Raw genomic sequence first — 26623 nt, 5'->3', positions numbered from 1 at the left:
AACAATTGTGTCGCATGCATCGCTCATATTGTTTTAGCTGGAAGGAAAAGTAAATTGTCAGAAAAACAAAATCAGCCTGTCTCTTTGAGACTTGTAGCTCCAAAGTTCTCAGTTTGTACACCAAGTTCCACCTAAAAAAAAACTTGTAGCTCTCCAAGCGGGACCTTGATGAACAGTAAAGTAGAGTACAGTCATGTAGTATGCCTGAATGTTCATTTGAGAAGAGGTTTTGTTTCAAAAATAATAATACTGACTAAATAAGCCACTATGACTTCAACATTTTGAACATAACCACTGCGCTAAAAAATAGGAAAAGAGCAAAACGTATTTCCAGTAAATTACATTAAAATTATACTGCACATAAAATTTCAATATAAATCGTTTTGAGCAAATGCCCTTTTCTGCATGAGTTCATTCAGAAGGATGTGTGTGATTCTTCATCCTGCTACAACCAACTTTTCCAAGGATCTTGGATTAGCTCACCATTTGCAATGATATGGATTCATGAATTGATACTCAGATTTGCCCCCAAAAGAATTGACTGAAAGAAAAGGTTATTCGCTGTTAAATAACAAATTAGGAAAGGGTTCAGCGGCAAAAAAAGTCTTAAACCTATAGTATTCAGTTCAAATTGTGATTGAGTTTGTTCTACAACGTTTGATGTTGAAATGTAAAAAATACTGTAAACATTAAAGTGTGCTTATAAACACATTGAACTATGAATACAATTTTCATTTCAGTAGTCACTGTTCCTAAAGCAGCCGTTACACAAAAGTATCACGCAGTTAATCACAGTTGAACTGATATAAAGTGCAAACAAAACCGAGCAAGAAACATTTCATTTGGATGAAGCCACGTTTGACGAAATAGATCAAAATTCTGACCTGCTCCGATTCTCCTCTTACATTGTCGGCCTCCTGCTATGATTATGAGATGCACAAAAAATTAACCTCTCCATCTTCACTAACTCAACCGGAAAGAAATTATTTCACAGCGGTTTAGACATGATTCCTGTCTTTGGCATTTGTAAATGTTTTCTTCCTCATTAAGAACTTTTTAACCTCATAATAGCAATAGCAACTACAGCACTTTGTCTCATAGCATAACTCATCTCGTTGAAAAAAAAAAAACATTTCTCAAGGGTGCATTATGTCCAAATTCTGTGCACTGTTCACGTTTGGACTATGAAAGTTCAACACTGACTCACGCTGTTGGCTCGAATGAAAGAGGAAGTAGTTGGGTGGGATCTCATCCAAAGCTCACCTCTCAATCAATATGCTGAACCTGACCGACATTGCTTTTGTTTTGCTGAGTGAATGACACCTGAACGTACATCCTGAGAAATTGTAATTCATAAATGGCACTTGGTTTGGGATGGAGATACTCTAGTATCATTTGGCTATTCCGAGTATACAGATGTTAGATTACAGACATGTTGTTTCACATTGCTACACTGCCCCTATCGATGATGTTGAGGCTGTCATCAACAAGTTGTTGTCCTAGCATACAAAAGGACAAAAAATAAATCCTCGTGTTTGAACCGTCAGGATAGCTCTTTTGTCATGGATGTGGTTGAGTTTTTCCTAGAACAATCTGTGTCCTTTGCATCTTCGGTTCCTTATAGAGTGCTGATGAGTTTTATTCAATGTTGTGTTCAAGGAGTTGCGATATTTGAGGCTTTCAGTTTGCTTGCCTGAGAGGATCATAGTAATTCGTACTTCTGTGATAACGTCACTGAAATGTCAGCTCTGGTACACTTGGCCTTTCATTGAGAACTTTTGTTTTGTTTTTTTATGTTGTCATTCTCAAAATAGGATTTGGATTTCGTTGCGCTTCAAGGTTCGGATATGGTGACATCATCAAAGCACAATTTGACCACGTCCTCTGCTCCTTTGGTGCAGCATATGAACCATGTGGTTTAGGCCAGTCTCTGCTTGTCCCAGTGACAATTTGGGTCAAAGCGCCACAGTTAAACTCACTGTGATTCTTCCACATAAATCAAATATTTACACACTGCCATAAGGAAATGTACATCCCTGAGAAAATTGTGCAAAGTTAATTTTGGTGAATAGTCTGCCTGTCTCTGTGGGAAAACATTGTTTATGAATCACTTCATGCAGTATGTGGAACAAATTTACATGGGGGGGGGGGACAGCCGATCTGCGTCCCTCTAACAACGTTTTTAAATTAGAGAAATATAAATACATTTTCAACGGGACGCGATTTTTATTGACTCCTTTCAAAACGTTCATTGCAGTTGTACACAAGGGGTCAGTATATACTCAGGATTTCGAGCCTGGACTGATTTGCTCATCATCCGTTGTTGAAATTGACAACATCGACGCGCTTTGTCGACATAACCTCGGAGCAGAAACACAAAACCGCTTGTGTGGGGTATCTAAACGTTTCATTGATAACACTACAGTGCTATCGTGGCTACATCGCTGTGAAAGAATGGCGCATTTACAGCACATAGTCCGTTGCCGGAGCTTTGCCTTTTTCTTTGTTCTGGTCGGATATGCACACGGAGACCTCAGCTATTCTGTTCAAGAGGAGCTGAAACGCAGAGCTGTGGTTGGAAATATTGCCAAGGATCTCGGATTGGAGGTGGGCAAACTGTCTGCTCGCAAAGCTCGTGTTGATATGGAAAAGAACAACAAACAGTATTGCGGAATAAACCTCCGGACGGGAGATTTAATGGTTGCTGAAAGAATTGACCGCGAGGAGCATTGCGGAGAGAAGCCTTCGTGTGTTCTGAAATTCGACCTGCTGCTGGAAAATCCTTTGGAATTGCACCGGCTGTCTTTGCAAGTTCAGGATGTGAATGATAACGTTCCCGTTTTCCCCAAGGATATTATAAAGCTGGAAATACGTGAGTCCGCTGTCAAAGGAGCCAAATATCGCATTAATGCAGCACAAGATCCAGATATAGGTACAAATTCTGTTCAAAGTTACGTTTTGCAAGAAAATGCCAATTTTGTGTTTCACATTCAGACGACAAACGATGGCAGTAAATACGGCGAGCTGATTTTAGATAAGGAATTGGACAGAGAAGAGCAGCAGGAAATGAAATTATTGCTGACGGCACTTGATGGTGGTTCTCCTCAGAGATCTGGGACTGTAGTCATTCATGTCATCGTCCTTGATGCGAATGACAACGCCCCAGTTTTTACCCAGACTGTTTATACAACCTCCGTGAAGGAAGACGCAGCCTTAAAAACCCCAGTTCTCACCGTGAGCGCAGCAGATGCTGATGAAGGAATAAATGGAGAAGTTACATACGAGTTCAGCCGCCTTTCTGACAAATCTCAAAATCTCTTTTCCCTCGATCACAAAACTGGTGAATTGCAAATTATGGGAACTCTTGATTTTGAAGAAGGATCCAAATTTGAAGTGTTTGTTGAGGCAAAAGATGGTTATGGACTCTTTTCAGAGGCAAGGGTAATTATTCATATAATTGACGTCAATGACAACGCCCCATTTATACAACTGAAATCACTGTCTCATCCAATACCAGAGAATGTGTCACCTGGAACAGAGGTGGGCATCGTTCACGTGCAGGACAGCGACTCTGAGCAGAATGGACAGGTTCGCTGTTCCATTCAACAAACTGTCCCTTTTAAATTAGTTCCTTCTATTAAAAACTATTATTCTTTAGTGACCACTGGGCAACTTGACCGTGAACTTGTGTCTGATTACAACATTACAATCAGTGCCACTGACGAGGGCTCTCCTCCTTTGTCCTCCTCGAAAAGTATTCACTTGTCTGTAGCGGACATCAACGACAACCCACCCGTGTTTGAGGAACAGTCGTACAGCGCATATGTGAGTGAGAATAACAAAGCCGGCTCCACTTTATGCTCTGTTAGTGCACGAGACCCCGATTGGAGACAGAACGGCACCGTGATTTATTCTCTGTTACCTGCTGAGGTGAACGGTGCCTCTGTGTCCTCCTTTGTGTCTGTGAACGGAGACACGGGGGTGATCCACGCGGTCAGGTCGTTTGATTACGAACACTTGAGGAGTTTCCAAGTCCACGTCATGGCCCGAGACAACGGTTCTCCTCCGCTGAGCAGCAACGTGAGCGTCAGCGTGTTCATATCGGACGTCAACGACAACTCTCCTCAGATTCTGTACCCCGCCACGGAGGGCAACTCCTTCATGACCGAGCTGGTCCCCAAAGCTGCACACGGAGGCTCTGTGGTGTCCAAAGTGATCGCGGTGGACGCCGACTCGGGACAGAACGCCTGGCTGTCCTATCATATTGTCAAGTCCACAGACCCGGGACTCTTCACCATTGGTCTCCACAGTGGCGAGATCAGGACCCAGCGGGACATTTCGGAGTCTGACAGCATGAAACAGAACCTGATTGTGGCCGTGAAAGATAACGGACAGCCCCCTCTCTCTGCCACCTGCTCCATGTATTTACTGATTTCGGACAACTTGGCCGAGGTGCCGGAACTGAAGGACATTTCTTATGACGACAAGAATTCCAAGCTGACCTCTTACCTGATCATTGCGCTGGTGTCTGTGTCCACCTTCTTCCTGACCTTCATCATCATCGTCCTGGGTGTGAGGTTTTGTCGCAGGAGAAAGCCCAGACTGTTGTTTGATGGAGCAGTCGCCATCCCTGGCGCGTATCTGCCTCCTAATTACGCAGATGTTGACGGCACAGGAACTTTACGCAGCACCTACAACTATGACGCCTACTTGACAACAGGCTCCAGAACCAGTGACTTTAAGTTTGTTTCATCCTACAATGACAACACGCTGCCTGCTGAGCAAACTCTGAGGAAAAGTCCGAGTGACTTCGTGGATGAGCTTCATGATTCATTCGACCCACTTGAGGTAGATATGTTTCAAGTTGAATCATTTAATATGTTTTTCAAAGTAATTATTGTGGGAATACATGATAGACATTCAAGTAATTTAATTTCACATGAAATATTGAGTGTGACATAATTTGAATTTGTATTTGAAGAGAAGCTTGCTTCTATTCATAATTTCTTTTTAATTAAAGCCATTCTTCCTCTTCTTGAAATTTTTGTTCTTCTCATACAGTCAAACCCTCTCTCGTCAAATCTAATTTGCATCCCACTTGAGAACCTTGCGATTAAAACATGTCCAATTTAACCCACCGCTTATTGTGTTATGATGCAGAATTAAGATAAAGGATGTATGCATGGTCATGCCCAACATCTGCTTAAGTTAATGAATCGATAGAGACGTCTGTACATATTTTTTCATCTAGTTAATTTTAATGAGAGACATGTTTTGTAATACTATGGAACCATGCATGTAATATTTACATTTATTGACGATATCCTTTGGGTCACAGCATTTCTCACCAAATGAGCGGAAATTAAAAGCCACTATTTATTTTTACATGTCTGAATTATATCGGAAGTTGGTCGTCTCCATGTCTCATAACACATCACGCTTTTTTTTCCTGTTATTTTCACAAAGCGAAAAATAACTACATGGTTCATTGTCTTTGGAGGGGGTTTTAGGCACATTTGTCAGCTAACATGCTGAGAAAGTATCCGATAATTTAATTTGAGGAGACGCTACTTTATCTCTATCCATGGTGCTGAAATATTTCAATTTTCTCCAGTGGGCTTTAATCATAGATCCCCCACCCAAAGACTTCCAGGATTCTAATTCTAAATTCTAACCTAGCTCCAAATAGATGGACTAACGGGGAATGTACGCTAGATGTCAGTATGCACTTAGGAACCAAAGCTCTTAATTTCCCACCCATGTTTATCGACACACAAGCTCGATTTTATTGTGTCGCTTGTGAACGGGACTTTGGTGTTGGAAGCCGAGGGACGACCGAAAAGATCATAAGTGTATTGGTTGTTTATTTTTTGGAAGAGTAGTTTGTAGTTTTATGACGATGACTATGATTATTTGTGGTGCAACGGAGAACAAAAGATTTGCGCCGTTTGGCTACGGCCTCGTTTTTCTTTTCTTTTTCCTCCACACAATCCATGGAGAGGTGAGCTACTCTATCGAAGAGGAGATGAAACGTGGATCTGTAATCGGGAATGTCGCCAAGGATTTGGCACTTAATGTGGGACAGTTATCTGCTCGTAAAGCACGCATTGATCCCGAGGATGACAACGTGCAGCTCTGCGGAATCAACCTCAACACGGGTGAATTGCTTGTTCAGGAAAGGATCGACAGAGAGGGACTTTGCGGTAAAAAGGCATCGTGTGTTTTAAAACAGGAACTTGTCCTTGAAAACCCATTAGAACTGCACCGTGTTAATATCCGCGTTCAAGATATCAATGATAATTCACCGCAGTTCAATGAAGACCAGCTCAAATTAGAAATTCGAGAATCAGCAGTTAAGGGTGCTCGTTTTCTTCTTAGAGAAGCACACGATGGAGACATCGGAGAAAACGCTGTTCAAAGCTATGCTTTGCAGCAGAATGATCATTTTAAATTAAATGTAAACACTAAAATGGGAGGACGAAAGAACTGTGAATTGATCTTAGAAAAAGAATTAGACAGAGAAAATAAAAAAGACATCATGCTTTTGCTGACCGCCTATGATGGCGGCTCTCCTCGGCGATCGGGCACAGTTGCCATCCACGTCACTGTGCTGGATGCGAATGATAACGCTCCAGTGTTTAGTCAGCCTGTCTATAAAGCCAGTCTGCCTGAAAACTCTCCTCCTGACACTTTGGTGGTCACAGTGAGAGCAAGTGATGCTGATGAAGGAATAAATAGCGAAATCTCATATGCGTTTGACCATGCTTCTGATGACAATATGAATGTATTTTCATTACATCCCAAAACGGGGGAAGTGAGAGTGACTGGTGTTGTTGATTACGAGAAAGTAAAATCACATGAAATGCAAATAAGTGCTGCAGATGGCCTAGGATTAATTTCGTATTCCTCTTTAATTATTTATGTGATTGACACAAACGACAATTACCCCGTCATACAACTAAAATCACTGTCAAACTCAATGGCAGAAAATGTGTCACCTGGTACAGAGGTGGGCCTCGTTAATGTGCAGGACAGAGACTCCGAGCAGAACGGGCAAGTCCGTTGCTCAGTTCAACAAAATTTACCCTTCAAATTAGTTCCTTCTATTAAAAACTATTATTCTCTGGTGACGACAGAACATCTTGACCGTGAACTTGTTTCTGATTACAACATTACAATCAGTGCCACTGACGAGGGCTCTCCTCCTTTGTCCTCCTCGAAAAGTGTTCTTTTGTCTGTAGCGGACATCAATGACAACCCGCCCGTGTTTGAGGAACAGTCCTACAGCGCATATGTGAGTGAAAACTACAAAGCTGGCTCCACTTTATGCTCTGTCAGTGCTCGAGACCCCGACTGGAGACAGAACGGCACCGTGATTTATTCTCTTTTACCTGCTGAAGTGAACGGTGCCCCGGTGTCCTCCTTTGTGTCTGTGAACGGAGACACGGGGGTGATCCATGCTGTCAGGTCGTTTGATTACGAACACTTGAGGAGTTTTCAAATCCACGTCATGGCCCGAGACAACGGTTCTCCTCCGCTGAGCAGCAACGTGAGCGTCAGCGTGTTCATATCGGACGTGAACGACAACTCTCCTCAGATCTTGTACCCCGCCCCGGAGGGCAACTCCTTCATGACCGAGCTGGTCCCCAAAGCTGCACACGGAGGCTCTGTGGTGTCCAAAGTGATCGCGGTGGACGCCGACTCCGGACAGAACGCCTGGCTGTCCTATCATATTGTCAAGTCCACAGACCCGGGACTCTTCACCATTGGTCTCCACAGTGGAGAGATCAGGACCCAGCGGGACATTTCGGAGTCTGACAGCATGAAGCAGAACCTGATTGTGGCCGTGAAAGATAACGGACAGCCCCCTCTCTCTGCCACCTGCTCCATGTATTTACTTATTTCGGACAACTTGGCCGAGGTGCCGGAGCTGAAGGACATTTCTTATGACGACAAGAATTCCAAGCTGACCTCTTACCTGATCATTGCGCTGGTGTCCGTGTCCACCTTCTTCCTGACGTTCATCATCATCGTCCTGGGTGTGAGGTTTTGTCGCAGGAGAAAGCCCAGACTATTGTTTGATGGAGCAGTCGCCATCCCCGGCGCGTATCTGCCTCCTAATTACGCAGATGTAGACGGCACAGGAACTTTACGCAGCACCTACAACTATGACGCCTACTTGACAACAGGCTCCAGAACCAGTGACTTTAAGTTTGTGTCTTCCTACAATGACAACACGCTACCTGCTGGCCAGACTCTGAGGAAAAGTCCTGCCGAATTTGATGAGATTTTTGGAGATGCTGAACATTTTCCTGAGGTATGAGCAAGACTCACACTTTGTTGTTCTTTCAATTCAACTTTCAAAGGCGTTCACCCATCTGCTATTGAAGGACTGATTCATTTGGTTAACTAGTGGTGGTTTTTTAGTGGCAAAAGCTGTGATTATTTTGTTCGTATTTGTATTTTATTCCATCCAAGTTTGATTAATTGGGTATTTCAATGGTCACTGTCTGCTACAATCTGACAAGGAATATTTTCTTTCACTAATATTTCATCGTGTATCGTCAAGTCATTGTGTTGACAATAATTCTCTAAAATAATTGTCACAACCATGTTCCATAAATATCTGCTTCAGCACACGTTAACAGCTGAAACGAGGAGTGGGTTCGTTTCTGCATGCGCAAGCATGTTCACCTACAATCAATGTCAGTGTTTGCGGTGTGGGTCTCATGTACACTATTGTTTTCCCACAAGAGAAAAAAGTTGGACCTGGCAGCGAGGCAGATTAAGTTTCTTTTTCACTTCATGACACAAAGTGGAGCAAAATGCACGTGACTTTTGATTTGAAAAAGACCGCGGATGATGCTCGACATTGGAGTCACATATCAACGTTTCACATTTTTATTAATGCTCGCTTGGAAAAAAATCCGTGTGTGTGTGTGTAAACATTTGATAACCTGTCATATCCTGTTGGGTGTTTGTGCGCGGACCGTTGAAGATACCGTCAAGATCAGTTCAAAAGGTGCATTATGGGCATACTGATTGTTTTGCTGAAAGAGTTGTAGGGTGATGGGGTGCCGGTGGGGACATATTCAGAAAGTGCCGGCAAATCTTTTGTCTTATACTTTCTGTCAGAGATGCGCCACACATCAGACGTCGCCGTCCTGTGACGGATTGCGTTGGTATTCGTTTAAACTTGTGAGATGGGCGGGAAACGTGACTGTGACTCGATGAAATTTAGAAATGGCCACGCGAGTGATGATTGTGGTATACAATAACTTCTATCAGTGCACTGTGCAAGTGACAGTTCTTGTGAAAATATGTTGTGAAAATAACATATGAAGTATATCTTGTGAAGATACGATGCATCAAAATATTTTTAAGGGCCCGTGCTTCCGTTAGATTATAGTGCGTGAGGATTGATATAAAAAAAAAAACAGGAGATTGGATGAATTTACAAATTGAGTGCTGGCTAATATTTTGCACATTACCTCAATCAAGATAAGTAATTTCCATTACATTCAGTTTTTGTGAAAAATGCATTACAGGTCGCAATTTAAAATTAAACTCAACAATGAATTCGTGTACTTCCTTCCTATTATGTTGTTTAAGTGTGATAGTGCAAGTCGACTCAAGATGGCGATATAGACCAATCTTGAAATTACGAGTCTTTCTCTCTTTTGTGGAAGGGCGTTTGGCCGCACAAGCATTTGGGCTGGAGGGAGGATAACATCAGATTGTCGTTCATGTAAAGTGTACAATTATATTTTGGACCTTTGTGTTGTATATACTGTATCTCATGTCCACGTCTTTTGATCGGATCTTTTTAATGATGGCGTCGATGTGCACCACGTTTCAGGCGCACACATTTTATTTCCTTTTCCTTTTGTTTCATTCCTCACACGGAGACGTGAGCTTTTCCTTCCCCGAGGAGATGAAACGAGGATCGGTTATTGGGAATTTAGCCAAGGATCTCGGATTGGAGGCGACCGCGCTGTCCGGCAGAAAAGCGCGCATCGACGCCGACGGGAGCGGAAAACGCTACTGTGATCTGAACGTGAGAAACGGAGAGCTGATTGTGGCCGACAGGATTGATAGAGAGGGGCTTTGCGGCGACAAGGCTTCATGCGTCCTGAAACATGAGGTTGTGCTGCAGAATCCACTCGAACTTCATCGAATGAATCTGCACATTCAGGATGTAAACGATAACGCCCCTCTGTTTAAGGATGGCTTAATTGATTTGGAGATAAGGGAGTCAGCCGACAAAGGGGCTCGTTTTGTGATAGAGGAGGCCCACGATGCGGATGTAGGACAAAATTCAGTTCAGCAGTACTTTCTCAAGAAAAATGACAATTTCGTTTTGTCTGTCAGTGGGAACACAGTCGAGCTTGTTCTTGACAAAGAACTTGACCGTGAAAAGGAAAGTGAGATGAATTTGCTTCTCACAGCTTTAGATGGCGGCTCTCCGCGGAGATCAGGCACAGTAGTCGTACATGTCACCGTGCTGGATGCAAATGATAACGCCCCAGTGTTCAGCCAGGCCGTTTATAAAGCCAGCCTGCCTGAAAACTCTCCCCCTGATACAATCGTGATCAATGTGAGTGCTACAGATGCCGATGAAGGAGTGAATGGAGATGTGAGTTATGATTTTGGACATGTTACAGAAGATGTGAAGAAGACATTTAGTATTGATCGTAAAGTGGGAACAATCGCTGTAATTGGCACAGCTGACTATGAATCAAGAACTTCATATGAAATACGTGTGAAGGCAAAAGATGGACTGGGACTGTCAACATATGCTAAGGTTATCATTTCCATCACTGATGTGAACGATAATGCTCCAGTGATACATGTAGAATCTCTGTCTAATCCATTAGCAGAGAATGTGTCACCTGGTACTGAAGTGGGTATCATTAACGTGCAGGACAGAGACTATGACAAGAATGGACAGGTCCGCTGCTCCATTCAACAAAATGTCCCCTTTAAGTTAGTTTCTTCTATTAAAAACTATTATTCTCTGGTGACCACTGGACAACTTGACCGTGAACTCGTGTCTGATTACAACATTACAATCAGTGCCGTGGACGAGGGTTCTCCTCCTCTGTCCTCCTCAAAAAGTCTTCACTTGTCTGTAGCGGACATCAACGACAACCCGCCCGTGTTTGAGGAACAGTCGTACAGTGCATATGTGAGTGAGAACAACAAAGCTGGCTCCACTTTATGTTCTGTCAGTGCTCGAGACCCCGACTGGAGACAGAACGGCACCGTGATTTATTCTCTTTTACCTGCTGAAGTGAACGGTGCCCCGGTGTCCTCCTATGTGTCTGTTAATGGAGACACGGGGGTGATCCACGCGGTCAGGTCGTTTGATTACGAACACTTGCGGAGTTTCCAAGTCCACGTCATGGCCCGAGACAACGGTTCTCCTCCCCTGAGCAGCAACGTGAGCGTCAGCGTGTTCATATCAGATGTCAACGACAACTCTCCTCAGATTTTGTACCCCGCCCCGGAGGGCAACTCCTTCATGACCGAGCTGGTCCCCAAAGCTGCGCACGGAGGCTCTGTGGTGTCCAAAGTGATCGCGGTGGACGCCGACTCGGGACAGAACGCCTGGCTGTCCTATCATATTGTCAAGTCCACAGACCCGGGACTCTTCACCATTGGTCTCCACAGTGGCGAGATCAGGACCCAGCGGGACATTTCAGAGTCTGACAGCATGAAACAGAACCTGATTGTGGCCGTGAGAGATAACGGACAGCCCCCTCTCTCTGCCACCTGCTCCATGTATTTACTTATTTCGGACAACTTGGCCGAGGTGCCGGAACTGAAGGACATTTCTTATGACGACAAGAATTCCAAGCTGACCTCTTACCTGATCATTGCGCTGGTGTCTGTGTCCACCTTTTTCCTGACCTTCATCATCATCGTCCTAGGTGTGAGGTTTTGTCGCAGGAGAAAGCCCAGACTGTTGTTTGATGGAGCAGTTGCCATCCCCGGCGCGTATCTGCCTCCTAATTACGCAGATGTAGACGGCACAGGAACTTTACGCAGCACCTACAACTATGACGCCTACTTGACAACAGGTTCCAGAACCAGTGACTTTAAGTTTGTTTCGTCCTACAATGACAACACACTGCCTGCTGACCAGACTCTGAGGAAAAGCCCAACAGACTTTGTGGATGAGCTGCATGATTCATTTGACCCTTTGGAGGTAGGGACCTTTACTTATGTAAATAAATTATTTAATTAAAAAATAGTAACAATAAAAACGTTATTGGGCGGCCCGGTGACCCAGTGGTTAGTGCGTTGACCTCACAGCGCAGAAGTACTGGGTTCGATTCCAGCTCCGGCCTCCCTGTGTGGAATTTGCGTGTTCTCCCCGGGCCTGCGTGGGTTTCCTCTGGTTACTCCGGTTTCTTCCTACATTCCAAAAACATGCATGGCAGTCTGATTGAACACTCTAAAAATTGTCCCTTGGTGGGAGTGTCAGCATGCATGGTTATTCTCCTGTGTGTGCTCTGCGATTGGCTGGCAACCGGTTCAGGGCGTCCACCGCCTACTGCCCAAAGGCAGCTGGGATAGGCTCCAGAACCCCCCGCGACCCCTGTAAGGAAAAGCGGATCGGAATTTGGATGGATGGATGGAACTTTATTATTGTTTAGGAAGAGCATGGTGACTCTTCAAACTTGTGGTGAAAATATTTAATTAACGTGATGGTCAATCGGAGACTGTAGTTGGCTCTTCCTATTTGCATCCAACCAGGCACGTTTCCTTCATTCAGCTTTTCAACGTTTTGAAGTTTTACATTGTTTTCACAGTTGAAACTAGAAATAATTGCAGTAAATCACACAGGAGGAACTCTTTGGACTATCATTCACATATCACACATGACGTAGTTACTTTGCAAGATTCGACAAATTTCATCCATTGTTTTGATTTCACATGTACTCCAAAGCTCATGAAACACAATTTCCCTGCATTTGCAAAACAAGTAGTTTGCCATTTCTCCCTCTGCACTGTTATTATACACTTCATCAGTTTCAGTTATGCCATGTTTTGGTATTGTTATTCTGTTAGAAATTATAACTCTGCCTGAGGAACATCAGAACATTTCAGTATTGGCCTTCAAAAACAAATTGTGAGTGCTTTTACTTTTGGGTGAAACTGTGTTCCCTTAAAAGAGTGTATCGTAGCCAATTGTTCATAATAACCAAAAGTTGCAATTTCATTGAGAAGGAAGTGAAAGGTAAGTTAGGACTCAGAGGCTCCCATGTGTAATTTAAACAACATTCACTCTTCTGGGAGCGTGCAAAGTGTGTCCGTGGCAATTTTGTTCACGGATACAGTAGAACAATCGACAAGGGAGGTTTTGAGAGTCATACTTCATCACAAAGAAGCTCGGACTGTCAGGTTCTTTATCACCGAATTACTGCTGCAATGGCCACATTGCTTCACACACTGCAGCATAGAATGCTTGAGCATAAGATCCATAAATTGTTATTACAGTTTAAAAGAACAGGCACTATTGTGATCATGACGACTTTAAGGGAACCCTGACAGTTTCAGTTTATCGCTTATACCAATAATACTTTTGAGGTTTCATTGCATGACGATAAGTCTTTCTTATTTAATATCATATTGTCATGATGCAATCTACTTGGACTTGAAAATGTGGCTTTTTGATATCCTTCCATTTGAGGACAACACTTAACTCTTTTTTCCCCCAATATAAACTGTCTCAAAATTAATGTAGTCTGAGACAGATTGACATGAAGATGCACAAGCCCACACAAAACCTGTCAATTTGATTTTGAGAAGAAAAAAAAACATAGTCAGGCTGTACCAAAAACATTCCCATACCTTTGATCAGACGCCACAGTTGCATGAGTGCAAATGGGACGTGACAAAGCAGCCTGAGCATGATTTTAAAAAAAAAAGTATGATGAAGCACACGATTCATTTTCAACAGAAGTTTCCATTGTTGCAGTTTCCTCATAAAAAATATGTTCCTTTTTTTCTTTGCTTTCGTGTATCTTAATTTGCATGATTTCAGAAACGGTTTAAGCAGAAACATTATTTTTCAGCCGATTTATCTATAATCTAATTTGCACACACAATACGTGCATCTCACAAAATGAAAAAAAAAACGTATCCATCCATGAAGCTTCTTGTGATGCATGTTTGAAAAGGAATTTGTCATATGTGTTGTTGTTGGAAAACATTTAGAAAATATATTTAGACCATTTACTGGGGGGTTCGGCTGTTGACGTTACCTTCGCTGACGAAACTAACCTTTGTCAGTTATTTTTGTCTCAACGGAATATGTTTTCATGGTCTGACACCAGTTCTGAGGATTTGTAGTTCAGGTGGTGAACCTGTTGTTCAGAAAGTCTCATGCTCATTTTGCCAGTGGAGCTTTGAAGCCAATGTGGCTCATTGTATTGTCGCTCCTTTCACCCCTGTCCATGGTCCTGAAAATATGCTCTTTTTTGTCGCTGACACTGCAACGTTTTCTTCAGCAACTTTTCTCTTTCTTGTTAGAGAACGTTGAGCTTATGTTTATAATTTTTTGAACATGTCAACAATTTGTTTGTAGGGATGACATTCTATCTTGATACGATCATATATTTCTAATGTGCATTTTTAATCTACTTTGACAAATTAGCGACCATCCAAAACCAGTCCCAATACTAATTACAGTAACTTTTTTTTTCTACCACTAGGTGTTATGACAAAAAATATACTCTAGATGTCAGTATGCTCTCATTCAAAAACGGTCTTGAATTTCACACCCATTTGCGTCGACACACAAGTCAGATTTTATTGTTGTGTAGCTCTGGTTGAGACGCCGGAAAACAAGACTTCTGTGGAAAAATCTGTGGATATTCGGGAGATCATATTCATACTGTTGTTCATCTTTTGGTTCAATTTTCTTTGGAGTACAATGGAGAACAAAAGATTTGCGCCGTTTGCTTACGGCCTCGCTTTTCTTGTTTTTTTCATCCGCACCATCGAAGGAGACGTGAGCTACTCTATCCCAGAGGAGATGAAACGTGGATCTGTAATCGGGAATGTCGCCAAGGATTTGGCACTTAACGTGGGACAGTTATCTGCTCGTAAAGCACGCATTGATCCCGAGGATGACAACGTGCAGCTCTGCGGAATCAACTTCAACACGGGTGAATTGCTTGTTCAGGAAAGGATCGACAGAGAGGGACTTTGCGGTAAAAAGGCATCGTGTGTTTTAAAACAGGAACTTGTCCTTGAAAACCCATTCGAACTGCACCGTATAAGCATCCGTGTTCTCGATATCAATGACAATTCACCGCAGTTTTATGACGATACACTCAAATTTGAAATACAAGAATCAGCAGTGAAGGGTGCTCATTTTCTTCTTGGAGAAGCGCATGATGGAGACATCGGAGAAAACGCTGTTCAAAGCTATGCTTTGCAGCAGAATGATCATTTTAAATTAAGTGTAAACACTAAAATGGGAGGACGAAAGAACTGTGAATTGATCTTAGAAAAAGAATTAGACAGAGAAAATAAAAAAGACATCATGCTTTTGCTGACCGCCTATGATGGCGGCTCTCCTCAGAGATCCGGCACTGTCGTCATCCACGTCACTGTGCTGGATGCGAATGATAACGCTCCAGTGTTTAGTCAGCCTGTCTATAAAGCCAGTCTGCCTGAAAACTCTCCTCTTGACACTTTGGTGGTCACAGTGACCGCAAGTGATGCAGATGAAGGAATAAATAGCGAAATCTCATATGCATTTGACCATATTTCTGATGACAATATGGATGTATTTTCATTACATCCCAAAACTGGGGAAGTGAGAGTGACTGGTGTTATTGATTATGAGAAAATGTCATCTTATGAAATGCAAATAAGTGCGAGAGATGGCCTTGGCTTGGTGTCTTATTCAACATTAATCATTGACCTTACTGATGTAAATGACAACGCTCCTGTAATCAATTTAAAGTCACTATCTAACCCAATATCGGAGAATGCGTCACCTGGTATAGAGGTTGGCATCATTAATGTGCAGGACAGAGACTCAGAGCAGAACGGGCAAGTCCGCTGCTCCATTCAACAGAATGTACCCTTTAAATTAGTTCCTTCTATTAAAAATTATTATTCTCTAGTGACCACTGGACAACTTGACCGTGAACTAGTTTCTGATTACAACATTACAATCAGTGCCACTGACGAGGGCTCTCCTCCTCTATCCTCCTCGAAAAGTATTCACTTGTCTGTAGCGGACATCAACGACAACCCACCAGTATTTGAAGAACAGTCATACAGCGCATATGTAAGTGAAAACAACAAAGCTGGCTCCACTTTATGCTCTGTGAGTGCTCAAGACCCCGATTGGAGACAGAACGGCACCGTGATTTATTCTCTGTTACCTGCTGAGGTGAACAGTGCCTCAGTGTCCTCCTATGTGTCTGTTAATGGAGACACGGGGGTGATCCACGCGGTCAGGTCATTTGATTACGAACACTTGAGGAGTTTTCAAATCCACGTCATGGCCCGAGACAACGGTTCTCCTCCGCTGAGCAGCAACGTGAGCGTCAGCGTGTTCATATTGGACATCAACGACAACTCTCCTCAGATTCTGTACCCCGCCCCAGAGGGCAACTCCTTCATGACCGAGCTGGTCCCCAAAGCTGCACACGGAGGCTCTGTGGTGTCCAAAGTGATCGCGGTGGACGCCGACTCGGGACAGAACGCCTGGCTGTCCTATCATATTGTCAAGTCCACAGACGCGGGACTCTTCACCATTGGTCTCCACAGTGGCGAGATCAGGACGCAGCGGGACATTTCGGAGTCTGACAGCATGAAGCAGAACCTGATTGTGGCCGTGAAAGATAACGGACAGCCCCCTCTCTCTGCCACCTGCTCCATGTACTTACTTATTTCGGACAACTTGGCCGAGGTGCCGGAGCTGAAGGACATTTCTTATGACGACAAGAATTCCAAGCTGACCTCCTACCTGATCATTGCTCTGGTGTCCGTGTCCACCTTTTTCCTGACCTTCATTGTCATCGTCCTGGGGGTGAGGTTTTGTCGCAGGAGAAAGCCCAGACTGTTGTTTGATGGAGCAGTCGCCATCCCCGGCGCGTATCTGCCTCCTAATTACGCAGATGCTGACGGCACAGGAACTTTACGCAGCACCTACAACTATGACGCCTACTTGACAACAGGCTCCAGAACCAGTGACTTTAAGTTTGTGTCTTCTTATAATGACAACACGCTGCCTGCTGGCCAGACTCTGAGCAAAAGTCCAAGTGACTTTGATGAAATTTTTGGAGTTACTCAAGGATCACCTGAGGTATGATCAAAAGTCTCATTATAGTTTGTCTAATTCACATTTTCCTGTTGGTGTTCATTACTCATGCTGTTGCTCATAATCGGTGCTTGAATCTGTCCAATTTGCTTTTGGATGAAAGGCCGATATATTGCAGGTTGCTTGCCACTCAATCCCATTTACTGTTGGCCCACTTAGTCTTCGTTGTGCCATGTCTTTCTTATTTCTTGATTGCTTTATAGCTTGATTCGTTTGCTCATGAAATTTGATTGCCCTCAAAGATAAAGTTGTCGTTGTCAGTCCGGTCATTTGATTGAGAACATTTTCTACAATGGGGTCGTGCAAAAGTTTTCATGAGCCAATAACGCTTCATCACACATATGACTTCATCCGACCCTAACATACTTATTGTGCCCCATTATGTTTACATTTTCTTAACCATTTATTGATTTCTACCCCAGTTATCAAACTTGACATTGATCCAAAAATATACATTTTTTTCTTAATTAACATTCTGCAATATTTTTTCTGAAAAGTGTGACCAAGCCAGATGAAATTTCACACACAGTCCTTGAATTTGACACCATGAATGGTCCACAGTGACATTGCATTATTCAGTCACTATTATTCGCCTAATCTATAGTATTTTTAATATTCTTTATATTTATATTATTTAAGCCTCCTCGCTGCCCATCTTTAAAACCCGCCTCAAAACTCACTTGTATTCATTGGCATTTGACTCAGCATGACTTAGATTTGCTCTTGGTTTTGCTGTTCGGTGCTTTCTACCGTCTTTGTTACCGATTTACTTTACTGTTTGTTGTATATGTTAATTGCTGCATGTACAGCACTTTGTATGCAGCGGTGGCTGTTCGAAAGTGCTCTATGAATACAGTAGAGTTGAGTTGAATTGAGATTCTTTGTTGGAACTTCTCCACGACTACTTTTGTCGACTACACTTTTGGTTACTGATTGTTTAATTTTGACTTTTTGTACACGCGGCATAAAAATGAAAACAACAGAGTGATCATCTTAATGAAATAATGATTGATGTTTCATTTCTTGAAAAGTCACAACTTGTTAATTTTCCACAAACCAAATCAACAACAAGAATGCCTTGGTCCAAAACACGCTCATCGAAAATTGTTTGGTTTCCCCAATCAGTGACATGGCATCTGAGGAAACCCCAATTTCAACTGGCCACCCGCCTCCATTCGGCTCATATCACTAAAACAAATATAACACTGAGTACTTGGAAGGATAATCAGCAAAAAATGCAAGGCAAAACATGGAGCTCCTACATTCTTGATTGAGCCTTACATGAATTTAATCGGCATCCAGGTTCTTATTAGGGACTGCTTATAACAAAAGGCCAGCCTTTGTCACAGAAATGCCATTTAAATGCTGTTGTTGAATTATGTCCGCCTTAATTTGCTTTAGTCTTCCGTCTGCAGCTCGTTAAACATTACAAATGAGAATTGTTTTCTGAATAAATAAAGGTTAAATAGATCCATCCAAAGAAAAGGTATATTATCGGTTTGTTAAATATCTCAAGCCCATGTGTTTCTTTCATTCTAATCATTATTTGACACCAAAGTTGGCTTTTCCTTGCACTTATCAAGTCAAGTCACATTTATTTGTATCACATTTCATCAGAAAAAAAACTCCCAAAGGGTTCCCACTGTGCTTAGGCCCTTCAAGTGTTTGCGGATGGCCTCGGGTTGTCCTAACAGAGCAGATCAGCTATTCATTACCTGAGTGATTTGCCTCCAAAAAGGACAGTGAAGTTTTGAGTACAAAAGTGTCTTGAGTTGTCATCCGACGGCGGTATAAGTTGGAAGTGTGTAACCTGGTTAGGGAACAGCTTGTCGAGGTCCCAAGAGGCAGCTGAAGCTGAAAGACACAGGAAGTTTGATCTGGAAGGTTTTGTTTTTCTCTCCATTACAAGACCACAAGTTTGTAGTTTAATGAGCCTCTCCCCCCCAAAAAAAGTGTACACTATAATGACAGCTACATGCATTTCCAACAGACCTGATGCAAAGATCTTTAAAAACATACATAGAAAGTATGCAAAATATTGGTCTTATTTTTGAGATATTTGTGGCATGCAGAAGCAGAGCCCAAAGTGAACCCCCCCCCCTTCCACACACACACACAATTTACAAATGCCTCTTAGTGCACTTTGTAGTTAGTGAGAAAAAGATTATTTGGTTTAATTTTGCCAATGTTATTTCATCAAGTGGGTACACAAATTAAAATCTCCTGGATCAGGATTAAATAAATAAATAAGTAGAGTCATATGTTCTAAGAGAATGTGCCTGCATTCAGATCATTCTATTTTTTTTTTGCAAATACTTGATGAAATAAAACGAAGTAAATTCAACTCTTTTTTTCCAATACATGATTATTGTAGCAAAAATTGTATTTGATTGTTCTGCATGAAACAGTCTTGTAATACAGGCTTCATGATATTTACTGTTATTGCCTTGCTGATAAGCAAATATGCCCAGACAAATTCATTCCGAGTAGGATGTGGGAGTTCGTATTTCTTAAAAGAAAATATGATCAGATTAATCATCACTTGATTTTCCAACGTGTGTTATCCCGTCCATTGTCATTTTAGTGAACAAAAATTGTCTTCAATTGTGATCATCCTGAAATCAACTTTTGTCATCACGTAAGAACAAACTACTATTTGAAGCATTATAGTGACAGTGTAGCCTAAAATGGGTGTATATTTCCAGATTATCGATTTTGAGTTGTGCATTGTACGTATATTTGTAAATTAATGTAAAAGCCTCACTGCAGCGTGATTAACACGCCCCCACCCTCCACACACACACATCCATTGATATATATGTTAATTATTTTTAACACCGTGCAGTGGACCGGAACCAAAAAAAAAATCTTGTCGAACATGTCAGACAGGGTCAGGTATACTTTGAAAGTGAGATGCTCCGTTATCAGCTCCTGCATTTGTTACAGTTAATTATGCATAGAAGAACAAATGAGCACTCTTATTTATTAAAATAACGTAAACGCCGTGCATGCGACAAAAGTTCTGTGTAAATAATGACGAACGAGTTGGTTTAACATTGAATGTGTCGACAAGAAACTGTACTCACGGTGGCGCAGTAGACCAGCTTTAAAAATCATTGAACGCTCTTTTTTATTTTGTCGTGGAGTGGCGTGCTTGAATGTCAGTGATTTTGTAGACCACATTGTTCTCCTGCCCGTTCGGAAGGCGCACGTAATGGGTTCGAAAATGTCCTTGTTTCCATCGCGCATCTTTTATTTCCTTTTCCTTTTGCTGCATTCCGCACACGGAGACGTGAGCTTTTCCTTCCCCGAGGAGATGAAACGAGGATCGGTTATTGGGAATTTAGCCAAGGATCTCGGATTGGAGGCGACCGCGCTGTCCGGCAGAAAAGCGCGGATCGACGCCGACGGGAGCGGAAAACGTTACTGTGATCTAAACGTGAGAAACGGAGAGCTGATTGTGGCCGACAGGATTGATAGAGAGGGGCTTTGTGACGACAGGGCTTCATGTGTCCTAAAATATGAGGTGGTCCTGGAGAATCCACTGGAGCTCCATCGAATTAATTTGCACATTCAAGATATCAATGATAACGCGCCGCTGTTTAATGATGACTTCATTGCTTTGGAGATAAGCGAGTCAGCCGACAAAGGGGCTCGTTTTGTGATAGAGGAGGCCCACGATGCGGATGTAGGACAAAATTCAGTTCAGCAGTACTTGCTCAAGAAAAATGACAATTTCGTTTTGTCTGTCAGTGGGAACACAGTCGAGCTTGTTCTTGACAAAGAACTTGACCGTGAACAAAAACAGGAAATTAATTTGCTTCTCACAGCTTTAGATGGCGGCTCTCCGCGGAGATCAGGCACAGTGGTCGTACATGTCACCGTGCTGGATGCAAATGATAACGCCCCAGTGTTCAGCCAGGCCGTTTATAAAGCCAGCCTGCCTGAAAACTCTCCTCCAGATACAATTGTGATCAATGTGAGTGCTACTGATGCAGATGAAGGGGTGAATGGGAATGTGACTTACGATTTTGGACATGTGACAGAACATGTTAAGAAGTTATTCAGCATTGATCGTAAAGTGGGTGCTATCGCTGTAGTTGGCACTGTTGACTATGAATCTAGCACATCATATGAATTACGTGTGAAAGCCAAAGATGGGCTCGGGCTATCCTCTTATGCAAAGGTGATTATTTCCATCACTGACATGAATGACAACGCCCCTGTGATCAATTTAAAATCTCTGTCTAATTCAGTTGCAGAGAATGTGTCACCTGGGACAGAGGTGGGCATTATTAACGTGCAGGACAGAGACTATGACAAGAATGGACAAGTGCGCTGCTCTATTCCACAAAACGTCCCCTTTAAATTAGTTCCTTCAATTAAAAACTATTATTCTTTAGTGACCACTGGACAACTTGATCGTGAATTTGTGTCTGATTACAACATTACAATCAGTGCCGTGGACGAGGGTTCTCCTCCTCTGTCCTCCTCAAAAAGTCTTCACTTGTCTGTAGCGGACATCAACGACAACCCGCCCGTGTTTGGGGAACAGTCCTACAGCGCATATGTGAGTGAGAACAACAAAGCCGGCTCCACTTTATGCTCTGTCAGTGCTCAAGACCCCGATTGGAGACAGAACGGCACCGTGATTTATTCTCTGTTACCATCTGAGGTGAACGGTGCCTCTGTGTCCTCCTTTGTGTCTGTTAACGGAGACACGGGGGTGATCCATGCTGTCAGGTCGTTTGATTACGAACACTTGAGGAGTTTTCAAGTCCACGTCATTGCCCGAGACAATGGTTCTCCTCCGCTGAGCAGCAACGTGAGCGTCAGCGTGTTCATATCGGACATCAACGACAACTCTCCTCAGATTTTGTACCCCGCCCCGGAGGGCAACTCCTTCATGACCGAGCTGGTCCCCAAAGCTGCACACGGAGGCTCTGTGGTGTCCAAAGTGATCGCGGTGGACGCCGACTCGGGACAGAACGCCTGGCTGTCCTATCGTATTGTCAAGTCCACAGACCCGGGACTCTTCACCATTGGTCTCCACAGTGGCGAGATCAGGACGCAGCGGGACATTTCGGAGTCTGACAGCATGAAGCAGAACCTGATTGTGGCCGTGAAAGATAACGGACAGCCCCCTCTCTCTGCCACCTGCTCCATGTATTTACTTATTTCGGACAACTTGGCCGAGGTGCCGGAACTGAAGGACATTTCTTATGACGACAAGAATTCCAAGCTGACCTCTTACCTGATCATCGCTCTGGTGTCCGTGTCCACCTTTTTCTTGACCTTCATCATCATCGTCCTGGGTGTGAGGTTTTGTCGCAGGAGAAAGCCCAGACTGCTGTTTGATGGAGCTGTCGCCATCCCCGGCGCGTATCTGCCTCCTAATTACGCAGATGTAGACGGCACAGGAACTTTACGCAGCACCTACAATTATGACGCCTACTTGACAACAGGCTCCAGAACCAGTGACTTTAAGTTTGTTTCATCCTACAATGACAACACGCTGCCTGCTGAGCAAACTCTGAGGAAAAGTCCGAGTGACTTCGATGAGATGTTTTGCGATGCTCATGGGTCACCTGAGGTACAAATAATTGTTGATGATTGTGTATCTATCTATCTATCTATCTATCTATCTATCTATCTATCTATCTATCTATCTATCTATCTATCTATCTATCTATCTATCTATCTATCTATCTATCTATCTATCTATCTATCTATCTATCTATCTATCTATCTATCTATCTATCTATCTATCTATCTATCTATCTATCTATCTATCTATCTATCTATCTATCTATCTATCTATCTATCTATCTATCTATCTATCTATCTATCTATCTATCTATCTATCTATCTATCTATCTATCTATCTATCTATCTATCTATCTATCGACCCAAGTTTAGCTAATATATTGGAGAGTTATTTATTTAGTTTTTAAAACCACAAACTGTCTTTCAACTTTTTCACTTTCCATTTTACTGTTAGCTTGATGAAATTGACTGCTCACCACTAAATTATCACTACTTTATTTTGTCTTTCTTCTCTCTCTTTGTCTGCCTGTCTATTTTCTCTCTCTCTCTCGCTCTCTCTCTCCCTCTCACTTTCTTTCTCACTGTCCTTTTTTATATTACAGTACAGTTTCTCTTACATTAAGATAAGAAAACCTTTAATAGTCTCACAATGGAGAAATTCCCACTTCACAGCAGCAAAGTTATGAGAGGAAGAAGTAGAAGAACAAAATAAATAGGAATGTTTCTGAAAAGGAAACACAATTGGCAAACAGACTCTGATAGCCTTAACCTGTATGATAAATGCATATGACTGCTGTGCCATGCCAATTTACATTTCTCCCATGTCAGCTAATGGAACTTGAATTTGAATGTAAAGAGTTAAACGAAATGAGAACGTAACTTAAATTGCTTTTGAATATAAGCCTTAAAAATAACACAGTGCTGGAACTTTGCATGGTCCTTAATCATGTTCAAGAAGATTTGTGTGCGCGTGTCTTATTGTTTGTCTGTGCATGTGTGTGTGTGTGTGTGTGTGTGTGTGTGTGTGTGTGTGTGTGTACATATATATCTTTATATATATAATTTGGTGCTGTCTTTTCCTCTCTGTATCGGAATGACATGGTTTGTCAACAAATTGTGACATGTGAATCATGCCCAGGCTCTTTGCACTCATTTGTCTACACTCGCAAAATGTAACTTCCCATTTAGAATAATCGGTCATCAAAACTTTCACCGTAGTATACATCAGAACATTCCTCCAGAACACTGTTGATTATTGACAATTCAGCTGCCTTACCCGTACACAATGACACAATTACGTGTCATTCCTATGTCACTGACAAGTTCAGTGACACAGTGACATGTACTCAGGCTTTTGAGAAAGAAATTGGCTATTGCAGGGGAACCATGCTGTTTTGCTATTGGTACAAATAGTTTTGAGAAATGCACTTACTGTTTTGCAATTTTCAATTCTGATCTGAGAAAAATTGGACTGAAGTTGGCTTCTTGTAAAATAGGATCAACTTCACTTCCATTTAGTTTTTTTTTTAAATTTGCGCATGCTTTGTTCACAATGTCAATGAAAAAAAAAATGTGTGAATGACTGCAAGTCTCTCATTGTGGCTCTAAATCTGAATTGCTTTTTTTTTTTTTTTTTTTTTTTTTTTTTTTTTACATTTGGAAGCTTGATGGTTTACAATTTAGGTGCTCACAATTAAATGTCTTGTGGGCTCCCCCAGACATTTGACCATTAATATAATTGCTGTTTCTATTGAAAAAGTCTACAAACCTTGTTCAAATTCCAAGTTGTTGTGTTGTAAAATTACAAGACTAAGCTTAATTATTTTGTTCTTTATTTGCATCATTAACATGACCTGTACAACACAATTTAAAAAATGCAAATATTTTAGCAAAGCAGAATAAAAGTAAACCTTTGAGATAAAACATGTTCACCAGTATACATAACCAGCAGTGTTGCATTTGTGCCACACATACCCCCCTTTTATTATTCATTCATTCATTCATTCATTCATTCATTCATCTTCCGAGCCGCTTGATCCTCACTAGGGTCGCGGGGGGTGCTGGAGCCTATCCCAGCTGTCTTCGGGCAGCAGGCGGGGGATTGGTTGCCAGCCAATCACAGGGCACACAGAGACGAACAACCATCCACGCTCACACTCACACCTAGGGACCATTTAGAGTGTTCAATCAGCCTGCCATGCATGTTTTTGGAATGTGGGAGGAAACCGGAGCACCCGGAGAAAACCCACGCAGGCCCGAGGAGAACATGCAAACTCCACACAGGGAGGCCGGAGCTGGAATCGAACCCGGTACCTCTGCACTGTGAAGCCGACGTGCTAACCACTGGACTACCGGGCCGCCCTCCTTTTATTATTATTATTTATTTATTTATTTATTTATTTATTTATTTATCTATTTATTTATTTTTGCAAAGGCACACTTCAACTCACACACACAAATGTGGGAACAAGTGGTCAGGAACGACCTACAAGAACAACTATATATATATATATATATATATATATATATATATATATATATATATATATATATATGTATATAATATCCTCATCTCACCCCTCGGGTGGTGTCTGTCCCTCATTCAGCTCGGGTCCTCTACCAGAGCCCAGGAAGCTTGAGGGTTCTGCGCAGTATCCTTGCTGTTCCCAGCACTGCACATTTCTGGACTGAGATGTCCGATGTTGTTCCCGGGATCTGTTGCAACCACTCATCTAGTTTGGGGGTCACTGCCCCGAATGCTCCGACCACCACAGGCACGACTGTCACCTTTACCTTCCAGGCTCTCTCCAGCTCCTCTCTGAGCCCTTGGTATTTCTCGAGTTTCTCATGTTCCTTCTTCCTGATGTTTCCATCACTTGGGACCGCTACATTCTCCACCACCTTCGGAGGTGTTTCCCATTTTGACCTTGGGGTTTCCAGTCCATACTCCGCACAGTTGTTTCGGTAGACTATGCCAGCCACCTGGTTATGGCGTTCCATGTAGGCTTTCCCAGCCAGCATCTTACACCCTGCAGTTATGTGTTGGATCGTCTCAGGTGCCTCTTTGCACAACCTACACCTTGGGTCTTGTCTGGTGTGGTATATCTGGGCCTCGATGGCTCTGGTGCTCAAGGCCTGCTACTGAGCAGCCAGGATGAGTGCCTCTGTGCTGTCCTTCAGGCCAGCCCTCTCTAGCCACTGATAGGACTTCTTGAGATCGGCCACTTCAGTTATGGTCCGGTGGTACATCCCGTGTAGGGGCTTGTCCTCCCATGATGGTACCTCTTCCAGCGCCTCATCTTCTGTTCCCCATTGTCTGAGACATTCTCTGAGTACGTCATCCGTTGGAACCTTCTCCTTGATGTATTCATGGAGCTTGGATTTTTCATCCTGGACAGTGGCTCTCACACTCACTAGTCCCCGGCCTCCTTCCTTTCGGCTTGCGTATAGTCTCAGGGTGCTGGATTTGGGATGGAACCCTCCATGCATGGTTAGGAGCTTTCGGGTCTTAACGTCCGTGGTCTGAATCTTTTCCTTTGGCCACCTTATTATTCCTGCAGGTTATCTGATCACTGGCAGGGCATAGCTGTTTATTGCCCGGGTCTTATTCTTGCCATTGAGCTGGCTTCTTAGGACTTGCCTCACTCGCTGGAGGTATTTGGCCGTAGCCGCTTTCCTTGTTGCCAGTTCGAGGTTGCCAATGGCTTGTGGTATACCGAGGTA

The 26623-nt window shown here is 42.8% G+C and overlaps 1 protein-coding gene across 1 annotated transcript in view; it reads left to right on the top strand.

Moving 5' to 3' along the window:
- Window positions 1–24633, top strand: part of LOC127598009 (uncharacterized) — a 39742-nt gene extending 15109 nt beyond the window's left edge. Inside the window, 6 exon segments of the mRNA XM_052061505.1 lie at window positions 3931–4848; window positions 5813–8046; window positions 11941–12211; window positions 14750–16420; window positions 22029–22946; window positions 24619–24633. Coding sequence (XP_051917465.1) covers window positions 3931–4848; window positions 5813–8046; window positions 11941–12211; window positions 14750–16420; window positions 22029–22946; window positions 24619–24633 — 6027 coding nt within the window.
- The last annotated feature ends 1990 nt before the right edge of the window (window positions 24634–26623 follow it).

The sequence above is a fragment of the Hippocampus zosterae genome, chromosome 1 (genome assembly GCF_025434085.1).
Source record: "Hippocampus zosterae strain Florida chromosome 1, ASM2543408v3, whole genome shotgun sequence".
Taxonomy (NCBI): domain Eukaryota; kingdom Metazoa; phylum Chordata; class Actinopteri; order Syngnathiformes; family Syngnathidae; genus Hippocampus; species Hippocampus zosterae.
This window is presented reverse-complemented; position numbering and strand designations above follow the sequence as displayed.